This window comes from Larus michahellis, chromosome 2, assembly GCF_964199755.1.
Source record: "Larus michahellis chromosome 2, bLarMic1.1, whole genome shotgun sequence".
NCBI lineage: Eukaryota > Metazoa > Chordata > Aves > Charadriiformes > Laridae > Larus > Larus michahellis.
The window spans coordinates 88,303,249-88,328,621 of record NC_133897.1 but is presented as its reverse complement, the minus strand read 5'-3'; the positions used below and the strand labels follow the sequence as shown (position 1 = coordinate 88,328,621).

Sequence of the window (25,373 nt, the reverse complement as noted above, 5' to 3'; positions counted from 1 at the left end):
GTGATCTTATTGTTGGTCAGCTGGTAAATATCAGGAGTGTGATTAAGGTCTGAAAAGATGTGTGTGGGTGACCAGCAGCAAGGGAAAAATACAGTCTTATGTGAGAAAAATTAGTTGAAGTCTGATCAGTTGATTAAATTTGGCTTTTTGTCTCCTTTCATCAGTCTAGAATTCCCATGCAGAATTAAGGGGATGTCACTATGAGTAGCACTAATGAGATTGTGAGATGCAGGTAAAGTACTTTCACTAGATGAGGGTATTAGTATTGTTGTTATAAAGCAACAGTAAGGTGTTTAGAATACTCTACTATTCCCACCTCCTTTGTTTTTAACAAACTTAAACTGTAATAAATGCTGAAAGATGCTATGAGGCTGATTAGGTAGAATAGAAAACTTGTTTTTGAGAAAAGTTTATTTGAAAAAAAAGCTTTGGCTTGAGTCGTCTTGCCAAATGAAGTCTGGAAGATGATGCAACTTTATAAAATGTATTGGGAGGGAGGAGTGGGTAAAAACGTATACATGGAGGAAAAAAATTATTAAAATCAAAAGATTGTGCTGGAATAGGGACAAATAATTTGGTGATGAATCAAGACAAGAAATTTGGGAAAAATGTCTACAGAGAAGTTCAGGAACAGCCTTCTGAACAGGGTAATGTGGGCAAGTAAGCAGAATTAAACTAAGCAGCACTCCCCCTGCTAGCGTGTCAGTAAAAAGGAGCGACTGGTTAGAAAATTTCAGCTTTGGCCTTTGAAGTTTCACTCTGATTTGTTGGTGTCCCCTTTCTCCAGCCCCTCTGATGTTTAATGTATTTTTCACTTTATGATTCCCCAAAGCTAGAGATGGATGGGGGCGTTGGCATGTCAGAGAAGCAGCCTGCGTAGCTGTTCCTTGTCCTACACATGTCTGGTGGACAGCAGGAATGACGAGAGGACCCCATCTTCCTTCTCCTACTCCTGCCTGCTGTCTTTTGATAAAGACCAGGTAAAGACCAGATACTACAGCTGGAAATGCTCTCGGTATAGTTCACTTCTTTGGATTGCTGCTGCCCTCTTCTGATTGCTTCCTGTGACTGTTGCAGCATGTGTATTTGATGTGTTGCACCAAAGGCCTTTTGTCTGTTGTGCTGTGTTGTGGGAGATATTCTCAGTGGATTCCTTCAAGATGAAACTTTATTAGATGTTTATTTGCAAAGTGAGTTTAACTGGTGTTAATAACTCAGAGATGGAAAGTCCCAGGACTATCTCCACAATGTCATCCATCTTGCAGCTGCATGTGTGTGCAAGCACGGTTGTGCCACAGCACAGCCGGTAGCTGTTTTCCTCTATCTGATGGAGGGAAATGCTGTGGGTTTCTAGGGCTGGGCACCGTGCAGAATTAGTTATATTCAGGACAGGGCTGTCATATTTGACATACAACAGCTTCTGCATTTACTTCGCAGAGCTGTAAATGATCTGGAGTGCATGCGCTGTGAGAAGTAGTCTGTCAGCACTGAAGAAATTATCACCATTCTGCCGGAGTTGTAGTAGGATGGACTTACGTTGGCATGACTTGCAATGCTGTAGCATGTCTGCGTTAGGAGTTTCTATTGGTGCAGACCTGTGTGTACCTGTCATAGCTGTATGCCCCAGAAATGTGGGGCTTGAAACCTAAGTTTCTGATGAAACGCTTTTCGAGTGAAGCAATTTCCCGTGCATAACTTGTGTAATTAAGTTTATTAAGAATTCTTGCACCCTGACAAATGGCTGTATGTCTATCACGAGGCACAGGGAAAGTGCTAGTCTGAAGCCTGAGGACATAGGTGGAATTGAGGCGTAATTTCTAATGCACAGTTCTTTGTGATTTCTGATGCTCTCAACCTAAAGAGTGTAGCAGTTGCATTACTATGGCTTGTCTCCAGATGTACAGATCTACTCTTTCTTTTATAAGTAGCGGTAAGCTTTTACAATGTCTGGGTTTTTTTCAAAACATAAAACTTTATTTCAAGACAAGAATAAAAGTAAAGATGTATTCTGATTTGTGATGAAAGTTCCTCTCCTCTCTTCAGTTACACTCCACTGCTACTGTAACAGAAGAGATCATAGGCAGGAGAAAATTTCTGGCTCTAGCAAGAAATTTCATGTATTCTTGGAAAAAACTTTTACTGAAGCAATATAATTTGCAAGAATAGAACGTCTCCTTAATAAATTTTTGAATATTTTATAATTTAAGGAGCATTGTTTTCACTTCCAAACCCTGGTGTATCTATTACGCAGTATTTATTTTGATAAACTGAGCATTCTTTTTTGCAACTATCAACAATTATGAAAGCTTTTATTTGCCTCAACAGCAGCAGCTGAAGTAAAATTTGCATGGCAGGTTGGCAGAATTGGCATGAATGAAGAGAAGGCTCTTAGATGTAGTGACAGGCGCTTCTGTGTATTAACTATGAGCAAACATCCCTCCTAACGGTTGATAGCATCCAGAAGTCACTCAGGAGGTAAACGAATGGGGATTGGAGAAGTGGTGTCAGCTTCTCAAGACTGTGACTCTGAACAAGATCATCACCTTGTATATTCCTGTTTTTTTGACCAATTAATGATGATGACGACGCATCAGGGACTTCTCTGAACATGTTTACAAACAGTACATGGATAAAACTGAACCTTCTTGCTCCGCTGGTTGAAATGTTTCAATTGTGTCATTCCAAGGATGCCTTGCTAAGAGCAGCTAAGTTCTTTCTAATGACTTGCATATGGAAAAAATCAGAAATGTTACAGCCTCAAATACTCTGTGTGTGTGTAGCTGTCCATACTGCAGTTACAGTTCTCTCATTTTTCTTGTCTTCTGTAGATAAGTTCACCTTTGCTGGGAGGGTGGGGACATGAAATTAGTACTGTAATTTAGCAAGTCTTCAGGGACTGAGGAGCAGTGTCACAGATGGAGTGACTAAACCTATCTGCCAGTTGGAGGAGGGTGGAGGATTTCTCACAGCAAGCCTTGTAGTCTATAAAGGCTGCGTGCACTCAGGAGGGCAGCACGTGCTGCACTACTGAGCTGTGGCTGGCTAGTGAAAACAAGCCATCTTACATCAGGGATACACAAATAGCAAAAGCTTTACTTGCACATTCCTTGTGGAGTGGAGTTGCTCAGCAGTCTGTCCCCTCTGTCCTGCTGGTTTAACTGACACATGCCACGTGATCAAGGAGGTAGCGGTGATCACAGAGGGAAACCTGCCCCATTGCAACACAAAGCACCTGCACCTTTCCAAGCAAAAGCATATGTAAAGCCTACACTGTCTGTGTTCCTGGCTTGGCTCCTGAGAAGACAGATAGAATTAGGGCTTTGCAGCAAGTCCAACTCAGTATTAAGTGGAAACAGAGCACGTCACATATATTTTCTTTATTGCTGGACTTTTTTTTTTCGTAAGTAGGCATGATTCCTTAAAGGCTGAGGTTTTTAATAACAGTAAGGTTTTTCAGTTGTTTGGTTTTTTTTTTTTTTTTTTTTTTTTTTGCTGTGGACAAAAAGACACCTTTGATCAAAGTTTTGCCTTATATTACAGTATTTCTGTACAAAAATAGAAGTCCAAAATCAGCTTATTGTTAGCTGATATTCCCCAATTTATTTACAGGGTACTTGTCAAGAACCTTCATCAAGCAACCAGGTAAAATAGAGAGCTCTATATTAAAGCAGTTGCATTGTATAACTTTGCTTTCTTTAGTCAACTCTAAAGGGCTCTGACCTTTGGCAGTCAGTCCGAGTTGGAGAGTCCAGCCAGAATATAAAAAGAAATTGATGTCTTTAAAAGAAAAATTTAATATTAAAAACTTAAGCTGACATTATGGAGTATTGAACTGATAACTGTATTTCCATATTAGGGTAGTCTATAAATATTCTCAGCTACATCTCTCTTTATAATACAGCAGATACAGAATGCAGACTTCTGCTACTTATATGGTAATACATATTTGCAATAGTAAAATCAATGTATGAAAATTCTGGAATTTACTTGTTAATAAAACTGCTTATAAAGTAACGATACAATTGTAACAACTATAACTCTGAACTATTAAAATGTACAGAAAGACTGTTTACACCATTGCACATACTTATTCCCTTTGCTTCAAAAGACTTGTGAAATACAGAATAAAATTAGTCAATTTTTACTGACAGCTCAAATATGCATGCACAATGTGCATATCCATGGAAGCAAGGGGAAACAATGTTGGCGTCCACCAGGAAGGCTGCCTGCAGCTCTCCAAAAAAATATACCTTGCTCTTTTCCCCTCTCCCTTCCCACATGTACACAGGCCAGTAGATTAGTGCAGAATGGATGAATATAACTTTGTTTTCAGTGTTCTGGAAGGACAAAAATAAGCCTCTTGACTTTTATCAGCAATTTTAGGTCAATACAAGTTGGGCTTAATATTGTTAAGGCACTTATTACTGCTTGTATTGCAGTGGATTGAGTCTTAAGGCATTTGTTACATCAACTGGAGATAATAATGCTTTGGAAAGTTTTGAACGAGCCAGCAGTTCTAGTATGTGACTATTTCAGCTGATTTTCCCCTCCCCACCCTGTGGTCTTTCTAAAACAATGTTTGAAGATATTTTCCGTGGAAACTCTGGTTCTTTGTTAGCTTGTCAGCAGATGTCATCAGTGTCATCAGGTCGTTTTGAGGCCAAGCAGCGATATATTCTATTTAGAGCACAGTAGAACTGGTTTTGTTTTCACCTGGAGCTGCCCTGACTTCCATGACTACTCACTGATCGAGAGGTGCTGTAGCGTTTTTTCACGATCATACTGATGTAAGCTTTCATCAGCTTTGCAATGTCAACCACCTGCCAAAAGGGTATAAAGAGCAAAGTTCTTAGTAAGGTAACAGTATGTGAATGAATTTCTTTAGACACTAACAATATAAAACTGTCGAGCTTTCAACAAAATCCTTTTGCGGTTAAAGAAATAAAAATACTCAGCATTTCTATCCGTCTCACTATGTCTTTACAGGGATCTTGAATAAATCTGTAACGTTTGCGGCAATTATTAAATTTCTAAGTAGCTTGGCTATCAGAACACAAAGACCACAAAACCAAAATCCCTTCTTGCTCTTACCTCACTAGTTTCAAAAAGCAGTTCTCTCTCATCCACCACGATCTTGTAGGTGTTGGCAAGCGGTGCACCAAATGACAAGATATGTTCATACTGGAACACCTCCAGAGGCCTTCCTTCCCCACGCTTGTAGACAGAAACTGCATCAGCGCTGACTCCAAGCCACAACTCTTGTGGGAATCCCCCTTCTTTACACTAGAGGAAAAAATGTAGATTAACAGCGAAGGCAACAGCGGGACACACAACACATACTGTTGAGGTTCTTGTCTTTAACCTTTTCTTAAAAAGTGCGCATTGCCTGTCACTTTTTGAACTTAACCTTTTACAATTGTCCTAAATTTGTTTGCAACCCATCAGGCTAGCATTCTGTCCCTCTGTATGTATTTTATGGTTAGCTAGTGGACTGAAATGGCTGCAGTGCTTGCCAATGGGAGTATGCTTTTAATATCTAACATCTTATTACATCAGCTGTCTGAGCATTGTGATACTGTATTTATGGTTTCTCTACTCCGTAATGAAACCACCGTGTCTACAGTATAAACTGTAGTTTGAGTGTTCAGGAGGTCATACTCACCTCTACGTCAAAGAGTGTTGAGCCATAGCCAGGCCATTCCTTAATCAAAGCCATATACTTTGCCATAGCCTGCTCCTGGTTCATCCTCTGGAGTTTTTTCCATTTATCAATAATACTAGTCCTGGAGGCTGAGATTTCCTCTTTGACCCACATGTCTAACATCTGATCCTCCTCAACCTTCTGTTTGCTGACAGAGCCACTGCGAAAACTCCTCCGCAACGTTCCTTCAAGAAAACTGGCTCGTTTTTTCTCAGCTTTCTCTGCCACAGTAAATGTTTTGGTAGACTGTGTAATCCGAGACTTCAGCTTTTGCAAGGGATAGACTTCCTCCATGTCTGGGACGGTGGTGTGTAGAGTGTAGTCTCCCTGGAGGTACTGAAGACGCAAAGCTGCAAGGACCTGGAGGGTTTCTTCGGGAGCAGGATAGTGTCCTCTAATCACTGCTTCATGAGCCTATCAGGGGGAAAAAGGTAGCTTTTTATATATAAACCAGTCTTTGAAAGGACTAAGAGAGAAACAGGAACAGATTTACTGCCAGGCAAATCCAGGATCTGAAATAAACGATCCATTGAATAAATCAAATGTGGTAAATCTCTTGGCAAATTTGTTAAACTGGGCAAGACAGGGTTTACCAGAAGAACTGCAAGGCAATTGAGGAACTTGCTAAACAGGAATCACTGTTACTAGTACAGCTCTTCGCGAACTCATATATAACAGTAACTGAATTACTAAAAAGGAAAATAAAACGTGAAGGGAGAAAATCAGCATCTAAACACCTGATTTGGAGGAAGCCATCTGTGTTTATGGGCATTAGGAAGAAATGAGTATCTAGTTTTGCTCACTGCCATCAACAATATGGTTGTGAAAACTGATGTTTCCAGCCAAACAAGCAAAGCCCTAAGACAGCTTTGTAATAAACTTCACTGAGAGAAAACAGTAAATCTTCAATGGATCCCAGGTAAAGTTAGCAAAACATTTATGTTATGGGGTCTGTAGCATCAGGGATGAGACTGTGAACCAAGACAACTCTTTCAAATCCTTGCTCTTTGCACACCCATTCGAACTTTCGGAAATGTGCAGCAGCTAGGATTTTTATTTTTTTTTCATATGAAACTACTGCAGGAAACAAACTCGCCTCATCTCTGGAGATGCAGGAACTGGAAGCAGTTTAGTAAACACACAGAGATAATTCACACCTGAGTAAGAGCTACTCCATTTAGGTGTACGCTTAGGATGGAGACAAAATGTGCCTTTAAACATGCAAGGTGGTTTACCTGAGATTGTACACATGCAGAAGAAAGAGCTATCTTGTGGAAACGGAAGGACAGTATTTTAATGAGAAAGAAGAAGTAAAAGATTTTCTTCAGCGCCTTATGAATTAAAGGATTCAGACTTTAAAACAATGGAGGTTACAGAACTAAAACCGATGACAAAAGGTTTTTTTGTCTTTCTTAATCGTCGGAAAAAAGATGATGACTGACATCAAAAGCAGATAATCAGAAAAAAAGAACAGAACTGATATTAGAATGTAATAAGTCACCTCTTAATGGTATTGCTGTAATATTCATTGTAGGGATTGACCGTGCCATGCTTTATAACTGAAATACTATGGGTCTTGGCAAGACAAGGCATAAAATATTTGGCTAAACACCAGTCAGCACAGAATGCTGCATGAAAACAAGCTGCTTCAGCAAATGTGCTTGTTTTAGTTGTTCAGCCAGAAAACTACCTAAGTCTGCCTCTTTAACCAATAATGTATTGTAAAATATCTGATGCAGAGCTCTCATGGATTTTCTTCTTACTGGTTAAATTTCATTCCAAAGCAAGAGGCATTAACTGGCTGACTCTTCTATTGCCCAGATCCTTCAGCCAACAATAAGCAGTTCTAGATTGAGCTACAGTTGTAGGCTCTGGAAGGAGACTTTTGGTAATATGTGATGTAATATGGTGCCTTAAAACCTAAACTGTGAACAAGGAAGAAATACTCTTACTACAGTGAAGATGTTTCTGATCCCATGGAAGAGGAAGAAGGCTTCGTATATACAAAAACTGAAATATGTCAGTTCTCGATCACATCAGGCTTGCTTACCAACAGAACATCAGTGTCTTGGCATTGCAAATAGCCTTACACAGAATTCTTTATCTGTCTCTAGTGCTCACTTGAAAGAAGCTGTCCACTGGAAGAATTTTTAGCCATTTGTGATATGGTAGTAAAGGAGAAGGTCAATCAGCAATAATAAATGCCATCAAAAGACAGAAATGCAACTGCTGATGCATTTAATTTTCATTATAAATCAATGTTGTTTATTTTATGTTTTGCAACATGGCCTCATTCTGAGCTCAGCACATTCATGAAGTGGGTTTCTACTCATCATAGCTGCCTCAGCGGTTACTGCTGAGACCAAACTGCTTTGTTTTACTATGGTGCCTATGAAATACCAATCAGTTTCTGAAAAGAGAAAAAGCTATTGTTTGATTAGTTCTGTCCAGTTGCCACCGTGGGTCTCTAATAATTAATTTGCTTGCCAATTACATGTTTCACTTTATTTCTTACACTTTCTTAAGAACGTGGTTTCATATGATCAAAATTAAAAGCAAGTTTTATCCTTTTCTGTTTTATCCAGCTTAGATCCAGTTATCCAAGTTTTTATATGTAAAGCAATGCACAAGCAATGCAGAAGTAAGAAAAGTCCTAATGGTAGATAAATCATATGTGCTTTGCTTATGTCAGGATAAGCCTCTTTTGACCACTGAACTGCTTTCTTTGCACTTGATGCTTGACTAATAGTGCATTTAAACAGAAGCATAATCAAAACACTCTCTGTGCCCCCTACATTTCTTGCTTTTTTCCTCCTCTTACAAGTGCCTCAAAACAGAATCTTTGGCCTTTACCTGCTCAAACATAAAGGCAAATTCCACGCTGTCTTTTGGGACGTTTTCTGTGTCCAGGAAGCAGTAGAGCTTGAAGTAGAACTTCCAGTGCATTTCCCCAGCTTCAGCAGCGGCAGCAAGCCTGCACGGGTGTGCGAACAGGGAGAGAGAGAGAGCAGATCTGTGAAATCAAACTCCTTTCTAAATTGACACCTGAAGAATCTAAGCAAGGCGTCAGATGAATTTTGTTTTGTCACACCTGCTATCAATCTGATATTGTTGACAGGAGCTAATTGTTTTCAGCAGTATACCTGATTGATCTCATTTGAAGATATATATACACACAGATACACGTGTGTGTGCTTATTTAGAGCCTACAGCAAAAATCAAGGACTTACAAAAGTTGACTCACTCCTCAGACAACTGTTTCTAAGACAAATTCTCTTAACAAACTTCTATTTGTGCCTCCGTCAGGTATTGATAAAAGCAACGTTATTAAGTCCTGTTATAAAATGTAATTGCACAACACTTTTTTTGCACAACATTCCTTTTCCCCCCCATTATTATGTGGATAAAGAAGGCTGACTGCCATGCATATAACATAAGGACAAGCAGGTATTTAGGCTTGTATTACATTTTCTTACTACAGTGCTATGGGTGGTTTCAATTTTACTGGTAAGAAAAATGTTATGAGCTGTACTGTGGTGACTTCCACGTGAAGTTAGGCAACGGGTAGTCAGAATGGCAATAACTGCCTGGAGTTTAGTTCTCTCAGTACTGGGGCAGCCACGACGCTAGTAATGGTGGAATGATTTGTAGTAGTGGAAAAGAAAATGCGGAAATAGTGATGAGAAATAGTCCCCTACTGGTGTCAAGACAGAGGAAAACCAAACACAAGTGAATGGGTGGCTCATTAATTCCTTTAAGAAAAAAAATAAAGATGCTTTTGTTCCAGGAATGGCTATGTGTGTAATTCAGCTGCGTCATCACAAACAAGCAAGAGAAAGAGAAAATTCAGCATTATTGACATTGGAAACGTATTTAATTGCTACTTTTTAGAGTGGCGAGAGAGAAGGAGAGGTGCACTCACTTTTCAAACTTTGCCAAGACATCAGCCACAATGGTTCTGCTTTCAATTGCTTTATCAGTAGTTCCATTGTATTCAAACAACGCAAACATATTTCTGCTATCCTCCATGGCCAAGCCACGAATTAACTTTTCAACCACCTAATGAAAAAAAGCACATGAAAACACCATAGCATAGAAAAACAGCACCACAGAATAAGACAAATAATTATCAGAAAATTCAGAGCTAGGTTTTACATTAGGCTAAAAATGTTGCTAACATGTTCTCATCAGCTGTATTAATCATTTTTAGACTTTATTATTTATACTAAATAACGATGATTCATTCAGAATATCTATGTGCTATCACTTGGCCCTGTATTTCACCAACTCAGCAAGAGTCTTCCAGCAAGCAACTTGGCTATCATGCACACCAGTATCTACTGAAGTTAGTCCAATAATGCCTCTATTGCTTAGTCTTTCCTGTCATTTTTCCTGTAAGAGGGAACCACAGTTGGGTAATCCTCTGCAGAATAAAGACAGTTTTTATAGCAGGGATTTCTTCAGAACGCGCTGGGATGTTGGAGGGACAGCTCTGTAAGCCTTCCCTCCCCCGAACGGAGAAACCGGTAGAGAAACCCCCAGCGCTTCTAACGTTTGACGCTACTACTGGCGCTAACTAGCACGTAAAGGGACACACTGATGTGCCAAAGCCCTCCCGTCACCACTTCTCACCTCTCCAGCTGTAGTGTGTGAGTTGATTGTAATCTTACAGGAGCCCCCACCGTGGCAATAAACTGTGGATGTCATTTCCTGCCTGCCGATCAGAGCTTCTATTTCATCCCGGGATGGCACAAACTCTCTGCATTTGGTTTTCTTCAGAGATTCATAAGTAAAAAGTGCATATTTCTCCATTTCAGTTCCTGGAAACTGGTCACGAACCCTGTGAGACAAATATTACTACTTTAAGCTGCCAGTCTGTAAACTAGAAAGTTTACTTATTTGAGAACGTTTGGGTTTTTTTTCTGGAAAGTACTTCTGTATCCAGTATGCTATGTAATTGCCACGCTTAAAGATTTACCTTTACTATCAAGGAAGGTGTTCTAGCTTGTGATTTAGCTGTGGGATAACTTACATACTTTCATCATTTTGTTCTACAAACCTAATGGAAAGAAAAAACTGAGCTACCTTTATAGCATTAACTACAGGAATCTTGTCATGACTCAGATTTGACAGCAAATCTTCTTGTAATCAGCTCCCCTTTTTGTCAGTAACAGTTGTTGAATGAAGACTAAACTGCCCTAAGATTCTACAGAAAAAAGCAATAAAACATATTTGACTGCTCGGTTTTGTGGCAGTGTCACTTAGGACACTTGATTTCTATTCCTGTTTTTCTTAAAGATTTTCTCTAGACCTTACTGTTCAGCAGTCAGTATTACGAGTATTCACTAACAATTTTAATGAACTCAACCCTTCATTATTGAAAACTGTTAAATTTGGGTAGCTTTCAGTACAGCTTTAATATTTTTATAATATTTCCAGTGATAAAATACCAGCTTTGTAGAGCTACTAAGGTTTAATTTATGTGAAATAGTACAGTGATTAGTGATCTACAAGGCATACAAAGATTACTGCAGGATTACAGAAATGCTGTAAAATGACTATGCATCAATAATGCTGAAACCAACCTACAAATGTTCTATCAGCTGCATTTTTTTTAACTAGGAGACTGGTTTAGGAGCTGAATTAAACTGAGAAAATGAATCAATGCTGGATTTTTTCATTTTAACAGTTATATAAACTGATAGATACTTTTCACTGATCTTACTTTGGTTGAAAGGTATATCTTCAATACAAACATTTAAAAAATATTTATCAAATAATTAGATTTGGCAAAGTCATTGGAAAAGTCCATGCTCTAGCACAAATACAGACATGACTTTTAAATTACTGAGAACAGATTATTGTTGGTGGACTAACTTTCCTAATGACACGCTGCGTTCTTTTGCTGCATCACAGCACGAGGAACTCCGTGTTCTGGTTAATGCTGAACTGTCAAAAATGAGGTTTTTTTTTTTAATGGTCACTAATATCTTAAAACTGGATTTGCAAGCAGCCATTTTTACCTCAAATACATCTTTATGATAATGTTCTTTTATGTGCATGATGCATACCTCATAAACTAAGATAAGCAGGATTAAGAATTTTTAACAGGTTTATTTGGACAGTTGAGAATGGGACCTGGAGGGTACAGGCTTGCAAGTCCTGTAAGCAACTTTATACGATTACAGAAAGCCCCCCTTTTGTCAACATGAATAAGTTATGCATTCAGTTTAGTGGGATTTTGCTTGATTCTTCAAATGAGAATAATTCCACCTAGATGAACTCACACACTCTCTTCATAGGACATGTTTTTTTAGATTCGTTGTTCGGCATTAACCAGTTCACTAAATGAATGCATCTTCCAGTCTCACTTCCAGATGTTTAAACACAGCTACGAGTTGTGGGGAAGAAAACAGTGAGTGAAGAAACTTCTGTTCTTGCTCTAATAGTTCAAAGCTTCTCACCTTTTGAGATGGAACTTAAGATATTTGAGGATGCTGCGACTCGGCAGAAATGTGCAACTCATGCAGGCGAGTATTTGCCAACTATACAGGTTGCCCACGCTCCCGGGGTTAGGCACTTTATTGGTCTGCTTGATGAGCTGACAGTAGAGCTCATCTCGAAGAGGTCGTAAATCGTGTCCTGTTTGGAGGATACCTTGGATTATAGGGATGGGATCAGACATAGACTCCAGCTGCTGTAAAGAATTAAATATCTTGATGGCTTCATCCTGCAGAGTTGTGTAGCCTTTGTCTTTCAGCACTACAAAAGAAACATGGGGAGAAAGGTGCTTAGACTGAGATACGAAAGAGAAAGCACTCAGGCTTAACACAGGAATTGCTTACTGCTGTTCTCTGACCCTTATTATGCGGGATATTAGGATGGATCTTCTCCATTTCAAACATATGATGCAAACTCATTTTACAAGCTATTTTGCTATTGAGATTTGATCTGAATTTAATGAAATCCCGTTTTGACATTTTGCGACAACATAACTTAAAATGTATATGTTGCTTGGAGGTTTTTTTCATAATTTTTCTTCCAGAGCAATCCACACTGCTGCAGTGCCTATCACTTTTTCAGTGTCACAAGAAAGTGAAAATCTAATCAGATCATAAATGAAGTAAAGCATGACTGCGTTATGGAAAGTGACTACGATACATGGCATTGCTTTGGTCCACAGCAGTAGCATTTCAATTAAACCCAAACAATACTACTAAAATAAATCATTGCCATAAAACTGCAACTTGCTTTTTGAGTGCTGGAAAAGAAAGTGATTGTTTTTTGTACTACAGGTTATTCAAAGTGGGCTAACAACTTTCACAATCTGCTTAAAAGCACCATGCAGTACTTGAGTTCAAGAGATGGAGGAGATTACTCTGATGTCTGCATCAGTTAGGCCAACTAACCATCAAAGCACAAAACAGTATAAACGTATCTTACGAAGTTTCAAACCTACATTACATTAACACAGAAAATAACTAGAACTCAACTGCAAGTCAAGGCAGTAACTGAGCATCCGTCCATCTGTGGAGCTACATTTAGTATAGGAAGACTTTGGCAGGACTTCTGCCTCAGAGGGAGCTAGCTATTCCTCTCCATGGGGAATAGAGAGCAACCATGCTGCACTCCTGCATGGGACAACAGCTCAAGTGCCGAGGAGACCAGAACTGCGCCTTGTACAGGAGGAGGAGGGCGAAGAGAAGGGAAAGGTTTCTCCTAGGATTTTACTTTTCCTTGTCTTTTGAGCAGAAGGATATTGCTTGAGTTGTCAGGAAGTGTCACCTGAAATACCTTAGCTTTTAATCAGCTGTGACCTCCCAACCTCCTTTCAAGGCTGAAATTTCTGATCTGAAGTCATATCTTGTTTAATACGCAGTTGCAAAATAAGATAAGCAAATCCATTTAAGGACACCAAATTCACACCCACCAATAGCTCTGAACCATTCATTCAAAACAGACTTCTAAGTTAGTGACTGAGCCAAGGATACTAAAAGACGTGATTGCGCCTGTTTCAGGAGTAGATGAACCATTAGTTTTTCAAATCATGTCCGCTCAAATGTTGTTTCCCATAAATAATGCTTCCCAACGTGACTGATGAAGCTTACACTTGTTAATTGGAAGTTGTAGCTGCTGCAGCTCCCTGCATGGGGTAGGAAGCAACAACGATTTGAGAAGAATACAATTCAAGGTGACTGAATCTATTTGGTTTAGTTGCTTATTTCAGTGCAAGGCTTTTCAAACTTGGTCTCAGCCGTGTTGCTGAGGGTAACAAACTTGTATTACGGCAGCAATAGCAACATTCCCTTCTGTAACGCCCGTGCAGGAGCACCACACGCCCATGGCTCTATGCTAGACAAACTGCTATTCTCTACCTCCCGGAAGAGAACAGGGAAACTTGTCTATTAGTATTACAAACATATATTTTGCCTACCATTATTTCACCATAGCCCACTGACAAAAAACTCCTTCATAAGGAAGCTTATGAAACTGATGAAACTCTTTCATAAGGAAAAGTGTTTCTGTGATGGAAAAACTTACAGTTTAGATTGATGTCCCCATACGGCAGTGGCAGTAACGGCGAGTGCAATGGATGATGAGTGTAACGGAGAATAGGGTTTCTCTTATAAATCTGTTCAACCACATCAGCATTCAGGCAGTTTTCCTATTGGGGTAAGAAAAAAAGCAGGATTTGGGGTCCAGCATTAACAATAATGCAAGGCTTTGTGCCTTTAGGTTGGCTGTGAAAAAATGAGTCATCGGTGTTACCAACACCATCTGGTGGTAAATCCGGTTGTGGGTACTGTGGCTCCCATGGCACTCTGCGGGCTATGAATGCTCAGTATATGCTAACCTCAGGCCTTGCATAAGTTTACTTTATCTGTGCAGTAACAAACAAACCACAGCAGAGCTGCAGGAGACAAAAATGAAGTTTCATAAATTTTTTTAAAGTGTGTTTTCATTTTACAATCATTTTTACTCCAGTATTTCATAACTGGAATTGTCATCTGTATTCAAATTTTATTTAAAAATATTTCTCCATCATAATTAAGTGGCCTTTTCAGTTAGAGTCTACAGGAACTACCATAACAAAATAGTCCGGAAAAACTGCTGTTGTAAACCTGATGCACCCATTCAGACGTCTAAATACTGTTCTTAGGCGACGTTTGACAGATGTGTGACCACCGTCTTCTATCAATCCTCAACTTCCAGATATGTCTACTGCTCTGAAGAATAGTGTTCATAGTCTTGGAATTTAGGAATTGATACTTCTTTTTGATGAGAGAAGAGGTGGCACCCCCTAAGGGAAAACATTCGTAGCCGTTCTCCCCTCTATTTTTATTTGATCTCTTCTGAGAATCATCATCCTCTCTCCTGAAAGTACATTAGCAAAAATCTCCAGGAAGACATTCTCTGGCTGTGCAGGCAACATCTCCAACAGGACCATAAAGCAGTAAGCATTAATTGAATGTTTCGCATAATGCAGAGACACGAGATGTTTAGCCTGTACTATCATAGAACAAGAAATGAACCATAATGGAAAAAAAGTAAAATCACAGGATCTGTCTTGTCCACATCCTGGTGTGCTGCTCACTGTGGACACAGCCCTGCTAACCTGTGAATCCGCTGGTATAGCAACGTCTGTCAAGTTACACAAACCGGTAAAACTTGTTACTGTTTTCATGGAAAAAAGTTATCCCTTTTGCCCTCCAAGCTGCACTTCATACTTTGTTGTTTTACTCTTTAGATAGAAATTCCTTTATCAGGTCAGCGAATACATTCAGGTTCCACAATTTCAGTCTATGTCACTGTGCGATTAAACCCCACATTTTCTGCTTTATTACCCCATATGGCAAAGCCAACGTAAAAAAAGAGGCCGATTTCAAATACTTAAGCAACCATTCTTTCCTACCCCACACCCTCCTGGTTTGTGCCTACCTTAATATCCTGAATAAGCTGCTGAGTTGGTGTATCAATCGGTGCTTTGGTGTCAATCACATTCTGGATGGCACTTGACCAGCGGGTCGCCTCATTAAGCAATTTTGTATAGAGACGGTAACAATGTTTGCGTCCGTATACGGTTACATTCCAATAACCTAGCACAACAGTAAAAATTATTAATCATAGAAGCTGTAGCTATAAGTATACCCCAGCGTCTATCTGAAATCAGCTGTAGTCCCATCAGACCCCGAGTGCTGCATTCTGGATCACACTGCCAGTTTTTCAGGAGCTAAGAAGTTGTATGACTAATTAAGTATCATAATACAGATACTACGGTATTAAAGGAGATTGTCTCCTTGAAAAAAGCCCAGGAGTACCACCATGCAGCCTCCCATTTTATCCAGTAATCTTAGTAAAGGTGATCCTAAGACAACACTATGGAACACTGTTAGCTGCATGTGGCTTGGGGGCCCTACTTCTCCAGCCCTGTCGGTAACAGGAAAACTTGAGACAGTCTTGCTTTTTATGCAAGAGTCTTTCATCATCTGCGGCACACGTACAAACAGGTATAAAGCATGAACTAACTCTGCTGTAAAAAAGTCATTAATTTCACACCAATGAAGTGGCAACTATGACGGGAAGAGCATTTCAGCTCAAATTCTCTCCCTGCATCATCGTATAGGCTTTTTATGAAGCAGATTCAATTAAAGAAAATCTGTTTCATCTTTCACTAGCGAAAGCCTCTTTGAAGTGTCAGTGACCCCAATGAGATATATAGGACTGCCAGTAGTCGCTTCTCATTTGCAAACAGCCACTTCCGAGTTGAAAACCAGTTTTGAAAATGCACAGGGGAGCTGACTCAGATGTAGAATGTAGGTTAGCATAAGCTGGACTCTTACTCTATACTTGCTCCACCAACACTAGTCCTCACAGTTCCTCAGCACATAAAATAATGTATGAGGAGAGTGGAGAGTGCTACTCAGACGTCTTTCCTCAGGTCTTTGATGCGTAAGCGTAAGCGTTCACACTAAGTTAGCTGCAGTGTCAGTCTATGATAACTCAAATGTTGGTGAGAACAAATTTTATTCCTGCATACATTATTACTTCTGTTTTTTTTGTCCAGCAGTTCCCTGTAAAAAGCCTGAGTGACTTAGGAACCTGATTTGTTCATCAGACTGCAACTGTAATAATCCATTTAAAATATTCTTCTGCACTGTTTGTTGCATTACTAGGACGAGGCAACTGAGAAGCGTATTTGAACAAGAGCAAACAATTACCTGTCTCTTTGAAGATTTTTTCATCAGGTGGGACCACTGAGCAGAGGCTGTTCAGGACCAGTGTACCCAATTTCAAAGCATTTTTCTCTGAACTCTTGTAGTAGTCTAAGGAATTGTGCGTTAAAACAAACCAACGCTTCTTTAGTTTTAATGAAGACATCTTTGGGTTGTTTTTCACTTCCTTGTGTAGCCATCCTGTTAAAGACACAATTTGAATCACACATTTTTTTTTTATTTAAGAGAGTTGGACAAAATTAAGTTGTTAAAAGTTAGTTGTATACTTTTAACAACAACAACAAAAATATTATGTGAATTGTTTAGCCCACATATTAAACAACTTTGACTAGAATTCTCAAACAATGAAATGATGAAGATATATAGAATCTATATATAAACTTTTATATTTTGGTGTTTACCTAGAAAAAAATCTTTTGTCAACTTACAAAAATGCTTTTGTCATCATTATAGTGTTTTTTTTATGTGGCACAGCAGGAATATAGTTTTAGCTGTATTAATTTGTGAGTAAACTCCATCGTCCAAAGATGAGGCTCCAGCACTGCCATGCAATGCTAGCATATTACACAGATTGTATTGTGGGAACAATCGCTTTGAAGCTTAATGGATGTTAATTACTTTGTTGCTGCCCCACTCAGTTCTTACCCCTCACAATGAATTCTTGTCCCTCCACTCGAGTGTCCCCCTTTGACCTTTGGAGCAGTGTTATCCAGTGATGCATCTCTTCAGGAGTGTCAGCATTACAGTGAAGAACACGATTGGCAGTGATGATCACAAACGAATTGGGTCTATGAAAATAAATGAAGATTGATAAAGCCTTTACAATCAACATATGTACTGTTTACCTCACTCACCATAACCATAAACACTGTCCATTGTTTGCATTTTCCATACGGACAAATACTGTCCACCTCTAAAGCATCTATTTCAACACCACTAAACCTAAAAAAAAAAAAAATTAAACATTTGAAAAGACTCAATTATATTGGATTCACACCAAAATGCTAGGGCTCTGAATGGTGGGAAAGTTTACATTAAATTGCAACTTGTCCTATCTCAAAATAAATCTATGGTGAGAAAAACCTGCAATCTTTAATCATCTTTGGATGTGAATCAGAACTCTATTTCAGGGTCAGATCTATTTAGAGTGTCTGCTTCAGTAGTTACATTAGCTAAAACCGACTACAATTTACAAAGGTCTATAGTGAAGCAGTATGTGAACACAGATTCTTTTATTTTTAATGCAGTGCAACCCAATTCGCAAAGAGTACAGTCTATTTTTAATGAGAGTCTGGCTTTTACCCAATCCTACACCAGGATTCACTGAAGCATGAAGAACTAGCCCAAGTGAACTGTGTGGATGGCTCCCTGGATTAGAAAGGTGGCAGGTTTTTCAGCCTACAAACACTTGCTTTAACCCTTTACCATTGATTTTTTCATCCTGGAACAAACGCAATTTTTAAGAACTGTATCAGATGTAGAAAATGGCAATGACGCAGCCTGGGCCACGCCATGCATGAGAAGTTCACGGGCCTTCCTTTTTACAGTCCTTGCGAGAAGGTAACTGGGTAGGAAGTAGAACCAATCAAAAAATTGTTTATGGGGATGGAGAGGTTCACCCAAATATGATACCATTCTCCAAAAACAGTGTGCGCCATATCAAAGCTAGATGGATGACAGGACAAAGAAAAAAGTAAGTAAAATGATTAGGGAGGGAAAACTAGAAAACTGTGTGAAGGGAGGTCACAGTAAAATCAAGAAACATGAGAAGTACGTAAATTCTCTTAAAAGTTACCTGAGAGTTATCTACAAGTAGTGCTCCCCAGTGCCACAGGAGGGGTAAGGGATTGATCAGAATCCCATGTTTTGGTCCCACTCGCTGTGGCGCTGAAGTGCCACATTATTGAGGAAGAGCGGTGGATGAGGAAATAAGCAGGCATGTGAACCGAACAGAAGAATTGTGATGACCATGTTTTAAAATGTGTGAAGAGGAGGCAGCTTTAGATTGAGCTACATGAAGCGCACACTCTAGAAAGCTGGATAATGTGATATACAGGATAGAAGCTGAAGCAAGAGAACTGAAAACAGAGAGCCCTAAGGTATAAGGTAGCTCAAGCTGTCAAACAGGAGGTTATGATCAACAGTAGCCAACCTTCCAGGCTCCCCTCTCCTCCTCCCCAGTTCAGGAAAATAATGGAAGGCCCATTCTTGGGCTTCTTTCTGAATACAGATTCAAAGGGCTCTCTGCTCAGCTTCTCTCTTTAGAACTTGCAATAGTGCGTTCAAACGTGTCAAGATAAAAATAATCTATTGCTTGTATTAGTAAAAATTGTTCCCTAATTGAAAAAGCTTCCATCTCTGATTTAGACTCAGAGAACTAATAAAAAAAAAAAAAATTACAAGAAAAAAAATCTGTGTGAAAAATGCTTACGGTAGAAATTGCTAACTTAAAATTTTGCAAGCTCTGGACATTTGTGTTGTATTGTTTAGGAAACCTGGGCTTATAATCACAGTTACTTGCGGTATCAGTGTCTTGGCAGGCCAAGGACAAACCAGTAACTTCAACCCAGCTGTTTCACACTCGTGCAACGAGGAGACTGGAATGAACTCCTACATCACAAATAATTCCTCACAGCCAGTGACCTCATCACCAGAGCCACAGCCCCAACCCAGATTACTTTTTATCCCCCAAAACACTGTTATTTGTTCAAGAACTAACAACATCCTGATGGTTATTTTTTATGCTGCATTGTCTTCTTTCTTACAAGACATTTTTATTCTGGGAAATAGTTCTCATCCCTGTAGAACACAACATTCTTGCAAGAGAAGCTGAACAGAAGAATGTTAAAATTAATTTTTCTGCCTACTATATTGCTAAAGGACTCAAAAATAAGCTGCTGTTTTTCAAGAGCTTTACTTGTATCAATGAAAGAAATATTTAATTTTCTACTTATGGGTCACTTTAGTAGCTGAACAGTTCATATACAAAGCAGTGACAGGGAATTTAATAAAGCCCCCACAAAAAAACACCACCATTCTTATTACACGTTTTAACATATGGTGGTTAGTACTATAAAAAGGAAGAAAATAATGCATCACTTTAATGCATGGTTGGTCAACAGACTATAGAGACTAAAGTATAAAGCATCCTATTTTGGCTAGAGAAAGGAGAAAAAGAAAGGAAGTCACCAGGCATGGTTCTGACTTACCTATCTGGATTGTCAGCAGCACAGACAGAATCAATTAGTCCTACATCGAGCGTACCCTGTAAACAAATATCCAACCAGAAAAGGAGGAAGACATTTACTATTGCATTACTCACAGTACTCTTCTCAGAGACAGGTGAAAGGAGCGGCAGCTTTGATCAAGCAAAATGAACCGTAGGTTTGGGCATCAGTTTCTCTTAACCATTAAAACTACCGAGGGGAAAATTAAGGGACGCAGATAAACAGATCCACTCAGAGAGTATTGCAAGTTAAGCTGGAGACAGCTCAAAAACTGCTCTTGTTTTTCTATGCTTCCAAACCTGCTTGAATTTTTCACCTAAAAGTGCCATCCCACTATAAATGGCATCCTCTCAGAACAAACTTCTGAAGCCATTAAGCAGAAGTTTTTATTTCCCTTTGCTTGATATTAGGTTGCAAATTTATCCTATTTGTTCCCAGTGTATGTTGTACAGAATGACAAATGCAGGACCAGAGAAATTGCAAATTTTCTACTCTTGGGTTTTTAATTTACTCATTAATTGTATCTTTGCTAAACTTCAAACTCAAGGGTACACTGTGGTGTGATAGGAAACCGGACCAGAAAAAAACACCACCATAACCAACACTAATTTTTCGTCGAGGTGAATGATGGGAGAGGAATCAGAAGTCAGATTCTCCTCTTGCATAGCTACAGGGTCAAGCACAGGGAGCCTCTAGCCAGTGTCACAGCTACCACTGCATTTAAGGAAACCGAGGTTGCGACACTAAAAATATTTGCCCCTGTTTTCTAAAAATATTTGCTTTGAAAAGTTCTTCAGATTTAGACTTACCACAGCATTCTGTGGATTTGCCTGCTCATCGTGCATCTCTCGGATCTCTTGCTCTGTGGACGCATGGACCTGACTCAGTACACTAAACCACTGGCTGTGGAGAGAAAGGCAGCAGTGTAAGTAAAATGTTGCTTCTGCACAAGCCTTCTGTCACCTTTGTTCTGCGGAGAACTAGCAGGTTCTGCAGGTTTCTGAAATTGCTTAAGATTCCTTTTGTCAACATGCATAAAAGCAGCAAGGTTTTGTGTCAGCTGCAGTAATACTGGGTACAAGCAAAGCCCTCCAGATCTCCCACCCAAGCTCATGTCGTACCCTTCTTCCCGAAGACAAATACCTTGTACAAAAAGCAGCAGCTCTGAAAAACTGGCAGTAAGCACACTGAAACACCTGAGTGCTTAGAGAGTATTTGTAACACATTCCACACATTTTGTCTGAAAAAAACCCTCCATTACTAGCTACCGACAAAGCCTTTAATGGGAAACCCAACCTTCAGATTATAAATTCTGCTGTGCTGATAGCGTGACCGGTACTGGTTTTGTACAATGATACTTCTGCAGAGACCACCCAAGTCCATCAAGTCTTCTGTAAAAGCACAGCTGAGAGGGGAAAAAGAATAAAAACCCCAAGCAAATACCTCTACATTTTTTGTTCCCTATGGAGCATTGGAAAATCCAGCTGCTGGAAGGACCAGTGAAGTTGAACCAGAGCCAATTTGTGCCACTCCAGTGGCCTTGTATATATCCACAACAGGAAAACTGGCAGAGAGGTTTCCAGTACTTCGTCCCCTAGCGCTGAGCAGCAATTGCAGAAGGATTTAATTCCAACCACACCTTCTGCTTCTGGGAAATCTTTACCCTCCTGGCACTTGTATATGATAAAGCTCAACCGCTCTAAGCAATCCCACTGAAATCCGAGGGCAGAGCTTGGCCTGTTCAGCAGGTTCCTGAATGCCATTCTTTGAGATATGAATTTGCCATTCTAATGAAAATCCCCTGGGGGCAAGTTTTCAAAGGGCTCAAAAGCCCAGCCTGTAAAACAGACTCCTCACTCTTCTGCAGAGGCTTCTCCACCACCACCAGGTTGAGGAAACAAATGCAAAACTACTGGCTTTAAATATAAAGCTACCTTTTCTGCAATTGCTTGTAGTCACAGCATTTATGTCTATGACACTGAAGTGCCGTCTCCTTAACTCCAGCTTTCAGAAGCCAACTGTTCCCATAATGTAGGTATCTGGAAACCGAACTGCCAAAATAGCTTGAGAAAACCCAAAATACCATCGCTGCCATATCTTAAGTCCTTTCTAACAGCTTGTGCTTTCATTAGAAACAATGCAAGGCATGAAGAAAAACTAAGATTTAGAATGCCTGACAATAAAGATGAGGAACGTATTTATTTAGTTCTGATTCTTTTGTTAAGACTCAGAGACACCAATAGAGAGGTTGTGTTTAACACTTACTTTGCTGGATGTAAGACAAGGGTCGACCCTGAAACCCCCTCAAAACAAGGGAAGGGTCACCTAGAAAGAAGAACCCATCATCTGAAAAAAACTAAACCTCACCTACCAAAAGATTCCCACAAATTCAATTCAGCTTTCTTTTTTCGGATCAAGAATTGCAAATGTATTTAAATGTCAATCATCTGTTTCAAAACCAAAAAAAGACTTCATAGCACTGTATGCACATTTAGTAATAATTTATTACTGGATTTTAAAGAACAATTCAGAGTTTTCATAATTTCATGTCATCTTGGTGTAAACAATGAAAATTAATCATGGCACTTTGCAAAAGACAAAGGCAGATTTCACTCTCCTTTTGCTTTCTTCCCTCTCGGGACCTCGGTTCTGAGTCCCAGAACCCAGTTAATAGGGAAGAAAGTCAGACCACGGGTTCGAGAGGAATAAACCCTCAGCCATGGCCGCCCACTCAAGCATTACTTCTTTCCTCAAATACACTTCCACAATCAAAATACTAATTCCTCTCTTGCAGGGGGTGGCAGGCTTCCGTTGTTTTGTTTTTTTCTCATTATTTGAACAAAAAGCAACCTCAGATCATGATTTAGCCCATGCACAAAATGTTTTTTTCAATAGCAGATCCAGAACCAGCACAGTCCAGTAATTTTGTACTTCACTTTTAACAATGCCAAACATTAACGAGGCTTTGACTTAAGCCTATCTGCAAATCCTTACACATCTCCCTCATTAAAATCTTCTGGGATGACTGAGAAAAAAGAAACATGAAATACGCTGGTAAAAAGAAATTTAATCTGGGTGGTGTGTTAAGTGTACTATACACAACAATAGCATATAGTGTCTCCTCCTCCATAATTAAGAAAAAAATGAAAGATGTATGACAACAGACGAGTCTTTATGCTGACAATTTCGTATTGGTCCCTAGGGCATGTACACAAGCCTAATAGGAGAGACATTAGCTAAGCCTTCATTTTAAAATATACAGACATCACACAAGAATCTTAACGATAACTGCTGGAAAGCTCACAACTTATTTCAAGGGTAACTTTAAGGACACCTGAAAAATGGAAGAAAGTTTCTGCATTGTAAGCATTGCTAAATTTATACTCAGGGTTCTGTGATACAGTAAGGTATTATACCTTTAAAAAGAGTATAATACGAAGCAACTTTCAAGGCTTCAGAGCAAAACTAGCTCAAGTGATGCTGACATAGGCATCCTGTATCCTGGCCTTGGGGCAGCAAGGCAGTGGGTAATAAGCTTTGATTACTAAATTCACTTTATTTAAATGCTTGATTTTTATGGGCAAGCGTATTATTATCTCGCGTGAACTGTAGTGTGGGGAATTATTTTTTTTTTAAAATACGTATTACATCTGATCTGACAAGTCAAGCTTGCTCCTCACCTACCAGCCTCCCCCTACAGTTTGATATGGATCCTTTAGCAACAAAAGCAAGACCCTTTCTAAATCAGCAGAAAGGGAAACACTCTGTTGCACACTCCTCTTATTCATGAACATGCTTTCACCCTAAAATCCACTGACCACACGACAACTTTTAAGTGAAAAAAATTTAGGCTCTTCTTAGGCAAACAAATCCCAATCCTAAAGAACAGTACTTTACTTCAGGCAGATTACAGGGTCTTAAATATTGATTTAATCTATGCAGCTAAACGCAGGAGGGTAATGCACAAGACAAGCATCAGTGCCTGATGACTGTCTCTCTAAAGACATACGGATTTCAGAAAGTTGCTAGTAAGAAACGGGTAACAGCCAAATTCTAGGCAAATTTTCATTGGCAGTCTGACTCTTCCTAGTAATGTTCTTCCCCAAGATTTTCTCCTGAGCAGGCGTTTCAAAAAAGTGTTAAACGCAACATGCTTAACACAGCCTGAGTATTTGTGACAGAGGGCAAACAAATCAATGATAAGTACAAGTCAGAATGGCACAGAGCTTAAAAAGGAAAAAGAAAAAAAAAAAAGAAAAAGGCTCGATGACTTTCATACCTGGCATCCTCAGGAGACTCTGCAATTAAGTGGTAGGTCCTATCACCCATTATTAGATCAATACCATTTTCTTTGCCTGTATTATCAACAATCTCTCTGAAAAGAAGAAAATGCCAAGATTGAGCATTAGAGATCATCAACATTTTGAAAATTCTTTCTGCTGAGAGGCTCACAAACTACGGGTACTTAAAATAACAGCAGCCAGCCCCTCAATCAGGTTCATTTGCAAGATTCACAATGGGATTGATCAGACAGTATTAATTCACCAAACTATTGTTGTGGTTTCTGCCTATACGGTAAAAACATTCAAACTATTATTAACGTCACTATACCAAGTTGACTATTCTGTTACTGTTTTAACAAGAACTAAAAAAAAAAAAAAAAAAAAAGCATTATCAAACCTCAAGAGAGGCAAGGATAACTGAGTTGAGAAATGGATATGTTTCTGAACTGACTGCATACCTAAGTAATTTTTGGAGTGATAAAAAGAAAGGTCTCGAAGATAAAAACCAAAAACCAAACAAAACCTGGATTAGCGATTCTGTGTGGTTGTGAGTCAGCATAAAGACAATTCCACACATGACTTCCAGAAGAAGCTGAGCACTCATCTGCTGAAAAATTACCTCTTTCTAATTTGTAGTTTGGACATCTAGGTATCAATATATTAAGCAATCATGAACCACAAAGCACAAGATTTTTAAAGAGTAATTTAAGTATTACATCAGGTTTTCCTGAAGCTTAAGAAATCAACTTGATTTCCTTTTTGCTGTTTTTAATGTATTTGTCTGAAGCTTATTATTTCCTTAACTAGCTGTATTTCCTTATCAGCTGTACTATTCTCATAAATCTCTATCCTATAAACAATACATGCAAGCTCCGCTTATCAGACTCATGAGGACAATTTATCTGCTTATTAAAACAAAAAGCTGTAA

The 25,373-nt window shown here is 39.2% G+C and overlaps 1 protein-coding gene across 1 annotated transcript in view; it reads right to left on the bottom strand.

The window, feature by feature from the left end:
• Positions 1-3,774: 3,774 nt before the first annotated feature.
• The window catches only part of MYO10 (myosin X), a 170,160-nt gene continuing 148,561 nt past the window's right edge, over positions 3,775-25,373 (bottom strand). Inside the window, exons 28-41 of the mRNA XM_074576167.1 lie at positions 24,442-24,537; positions 20,972-21,065; positions 20,145-20,200; positions 17,581-17,723; positions 16,921-17,115; positions 15,641-15,798; positions 14,243-14,366; positions 12,166-12,463; positions 10,334-10,541; positions 9,624-9,760; positions 8,555-8,675; positions 5,663-6,115; positions 5,092-5,283; positions 3,775-4,820 (exon numbers count right to left, since the gene is read on the bottom strand). Coding sequence (XP_074432268.1) covers positions 4,710-4,820; positions 5,092-5,283; positions 5,663-6,115; positions 8,555-8,675; positions 9,624-9,760; positions 10,334-10,541; positions 12,166-12,463; positions 14,243-14,366; positions 15,641-15,798; positions 16,921-17,115; positions 17,581-17,723; positions 20,145-20,200; positions 20,972-21,065; positions 24,442-24,537 — 2,386 coding nt within the window. The 3' untranslated portion in view covers positions 3,775-4,709. The remainder of the gene's footprint in view (positions 4,821-5,091; positions 5,284-5,662; positions 6,116-8,554; positions 8,676-9,623; positions 9,761-10,333; positions 10,542-12,165; positions 12,464-14,242; positions 14,367-15,640; positions 15,799-16,920; positions 17,116-17,580; positions 17,724-20,144; positions 20,201-20,971; positions 21,066-24,441; positions 24,538-25,373) is intronic.